This window comes from Capsicum annuum, chromosome 4, assembly GCF_002878395.1.
Source record: "Capsicum annuum cultivar UCD-10X-F1 chromosome 4, UCD10Xv1.1, whole genome shotgun sequence".
Taxonomy (NCBI): Eukaryota; Viridiplantae; Streptophyta; class Magnoliopsida; order Solanales; family Solanaceae; genus Capsicum; species Capsicum annuum.
In genome coordinates this window covers 160,347,703-160,351,036 of record NC_061114.1, presented here as the reverse complement: position 1 = coordinate 160,351,036, position 3,334 = coordinate 160,347,703, and the positions used below count along the sequence as shown (strand labels likewise).

At 35.6% G+C, this 3,334-nt stretch overlaps 1 protein-coding gene across 1 annotated transcript in view; it reads left to right on the top strand.

Annotated features, from left to right (window-relative positions):
* Window positions 1-1,807: 1,807 nt before the first annotated feature.
* The window catches only part of LOC107867787 (NAD kinase 2, chloroplastic-like), an 8,870-nt gene continuing 7,343 nt past the window's right edge, over window positions 1,808-3,334 (top strand). The window contains 1 exon segment of the mRNA XM_047410335.1: window positions 1,808-2,189. Coding sequence (XP_047266291.1) covers window positions 2,164-2,189 — 26 coding nt within the window. The 5' untranslated portion in view covers window positions 1,808-2,163.

Here is a 3,334-nt window from a genome sequence, read left to right as displayed (position 1 = left end):
GACAGTGTCAACTCTTGCCCATGAGACATATCTGTCTAAGTCTTGCCTCTAGGGAAAGAGTTATATGTCATCTACCAAATTATTACAGACTAAGGCAATGCTAACTCTTGCCCATGGGGCATAACTTAAAATGTATGGCAGAATCTGAAGATGCTAAAATCTCACTTGAAACTACTGAATAACACACACTATAGGGGTGATTCTGAGAGGCTTGTTTATTTCAGAGATAGGTTGCAAGTGATACAACATAGTTTATCAACTCAATACTCTGATAGTATGGCCGTGAAAGAGAAGGATGTACTGACTATTCTGGAGTTTTGTGCCATTGGTATTACTATAAATCTTTTCTGAACATTGAAAGCATTTTAGTGCACTTCCACAATACGCAACCTAGTATGCTATACGTGTGTAAATTGAAACTTGCTTTTTGTAAAACAAAATGAGCATAAGCTATAATGAGAACATAAACATAAGTTAAAACTCATCACTAGAGCCTCTACTCTGACAAAAAAACAGTTCACATACTAATTTAGGGCGAGCACCGACAATTTCACCCCCAACAAACGCCAAAATTCTACAACGCTGGAATAATAAAAGCAATAAAACCATTTTAGTGCACTTCCACAACGGGCAACCTAGTATGCTATACATGTGTGCGCTTTCACAATAGGCACTCTAGTATGCTATACATGCGCGGCCAATGACCTTACTTTATGTAAAACCAAAAGCACATACATTTTACCAAATGCAAATTATTCATATGCAGCTGCAAAAATTGAGCAAAAGATGAATTTTTTTAATCAACAACAAACTTGAGCAAATGCAACTTGATAATCGACAGTTGAAACTAATTAAATTAAATTTTTTTTTCCAAAGATGTTCATCAAAGCAAATGTAAAGAACACAAAGCAAACTTTATGACTTACGAACATAGTTTGAACAAACAAGTAGCATCATCAAGTTAACAAAATCACAGCAAAAGCAAACTTGTTTAGAAAAGCAAGCAAAGCTACAGAACAAAACAAATTAAGAATTATAACAAATAGAAATCTCAAAAGACAACAACAACTTCATCAACATACCTAGTGTAATCCCATAAAGAGGAGTCGGGGAGAGGGTAGAGTGTAAGCAAAATTACCCCTACCTTATTCCAACTCATAGGTAGCGAGGATGTATCCAATCGACCTTTTGGCTTAAAAGGAAAATAATCCAAAGCAGCCCAACAAAGAAGTAAAGGAAGTACAAAAAACAACATATAGTACCAATAGAAAAGTAACTATAACAAACCCCAATAATACCACTAGTAATACCAATGGCACAAATCCTCATCATCTTCTAACAATTCCTCATCATCTTCTAATGCTAATTATACCACTATTTTAAAATACTTGGAACTAATTTTTTGTACCATCTTGACCTTATACGTTTGGCCTTACCCAAAAATGTTGCGATCAACGTTAATTGGCATATTAACGGCCTTTCCCTCCAAGACCACCCCACAACTACTCAAACACAATTATAACTGCAATAACGAACTCCTCAAAACCTATTCGGCATAATTCCTCAATGAAAAATATGTTACTACAACAACAACATAGCCTAACTTCAGCTTACGTTCACCTCCCCAAAAATAAATCAATATACTAATTATATAACGAGCTAAAATTACAACAATGCATCAATAAGCTAAAATTACCACAATGAACTTTAATGATAAAATTTATACCTGAAGAGCCCTTACGATTAAAGTCGATTTTGCGGATATATCTTAACAAGTAAAATCTATTTTAATAAAGTCTTTTTATTTGGGACAAAAATTTGAAAAACACCCTCATTTGCATCTATTTTTAAAAATAAATCTCTAAGATCCATTCGGAGCAGCTAGTTAACAGTGAAGCTTGAGCATGAAACCCAAAATTTGGGAATATTTAAGTGAGCCTTTGCTGTTGAAAGAAGCAACAACATAAGAATTTGGAGTTGAAGAAATAGAAATAGGTATGGCGGGCTGTTGTCCATGTCACTTTGATATGAGTCGGAGTGTGGCAATCCATTGTCAGCTAAGATATGCAAATATTTCAGGGTTTCGAATTGGGTTCTCATATGGGTCTGTGTTGCGGAGGAAGCTTAAATGTGTGAAGCTTCTTGTTGCTGCTCATCTCTCCAATGCTTTCTCCCTCTTGGATTCTCATGTTGGTTTCTCTTGTTTTGACTTTTAATTCATTCAGTCAGTCTGTATAAATTGTGGAATGTGGAGAGTTTAATTTGGTTGTGAAAATCAGAATTTTTTTTGACCTGTTATTTTGTTAATTTAGCTGATTGCACTGTCCGTGACAGGAGGGGTGGGCGTGGGGGATGGAAGCTTACCTTTCATCTTGCTTGAAATGTACCAGTAATGCCAAAAATTGGATCTTTCTTTATAGATATTATAATACTAAACGGACAAAAATTAGTCCCTTTCTTGTGAGTAAACACTCCAACTTTGAGAGTGCACATCTAGACATCTTAACTTAGTCTCAACTGGCAATTAACACTTCAACTCGTTTCTACTGTGTCTCGAAAGGGACACCCGACGCTGATGTGAAACATTAATTTTAGAGGTGTCTAGATGATCATTATGTAAGTTGGAGTGTTCAACTGACACACTGGAGACGAGTTGAGGCATCTCAGATGGGCATTCTCAAAGTTGGGAGTGTTTACTTGTAACCAGAGGCCAAGTTTGAGTGTCTGTTTATGTATTATGCCTTCTTTATATGCACTAGTCACTTTAAATGCTGGAAGAGTCTTCAAGTGAGTAGATTTGAGAAAGGTGTTTCAGTTCACTTCATGTAAGATATGCCAATGTTGAACCTTGATGTGTCCAGGAATAAGAAAGTAAAAGTACAGAGATGACTTCTGAACAGAAGTCGAAACTTCTGTTTTATTATGTGCTCTTCCTATCTTTATTGAATCCAATTACCGATCAATACTCTTTTTCCTTGGATTGCATGTAGTGGATGGAACACAGTAATGATAGACTTGGCTTTACACCTCTTAGATTTGCTTCTAGATATAGGCTGATATAGAAACCAAGTGTTGCTTGTTTGAAGCTGGGCGCGAGAAAACAACTTAGTTGATTAATTTATTTCTTAAACAAACCAATGTTTGCACACAAATCGCATTCTCAAAAAAAAAAAAAGTTCGGCCACAAATCTTTCTGCTATGTTATTGATCTCGTCATCTTTCCTTTTTGTTTCTAATTAATTCATAATTTGAAAGTTTTGCCTTCTGTTTTATTTTTGTTTGTTCATTCAGAGCATTTCACTGTCCTGACAGGATTGCATCAGGGATCTACTCT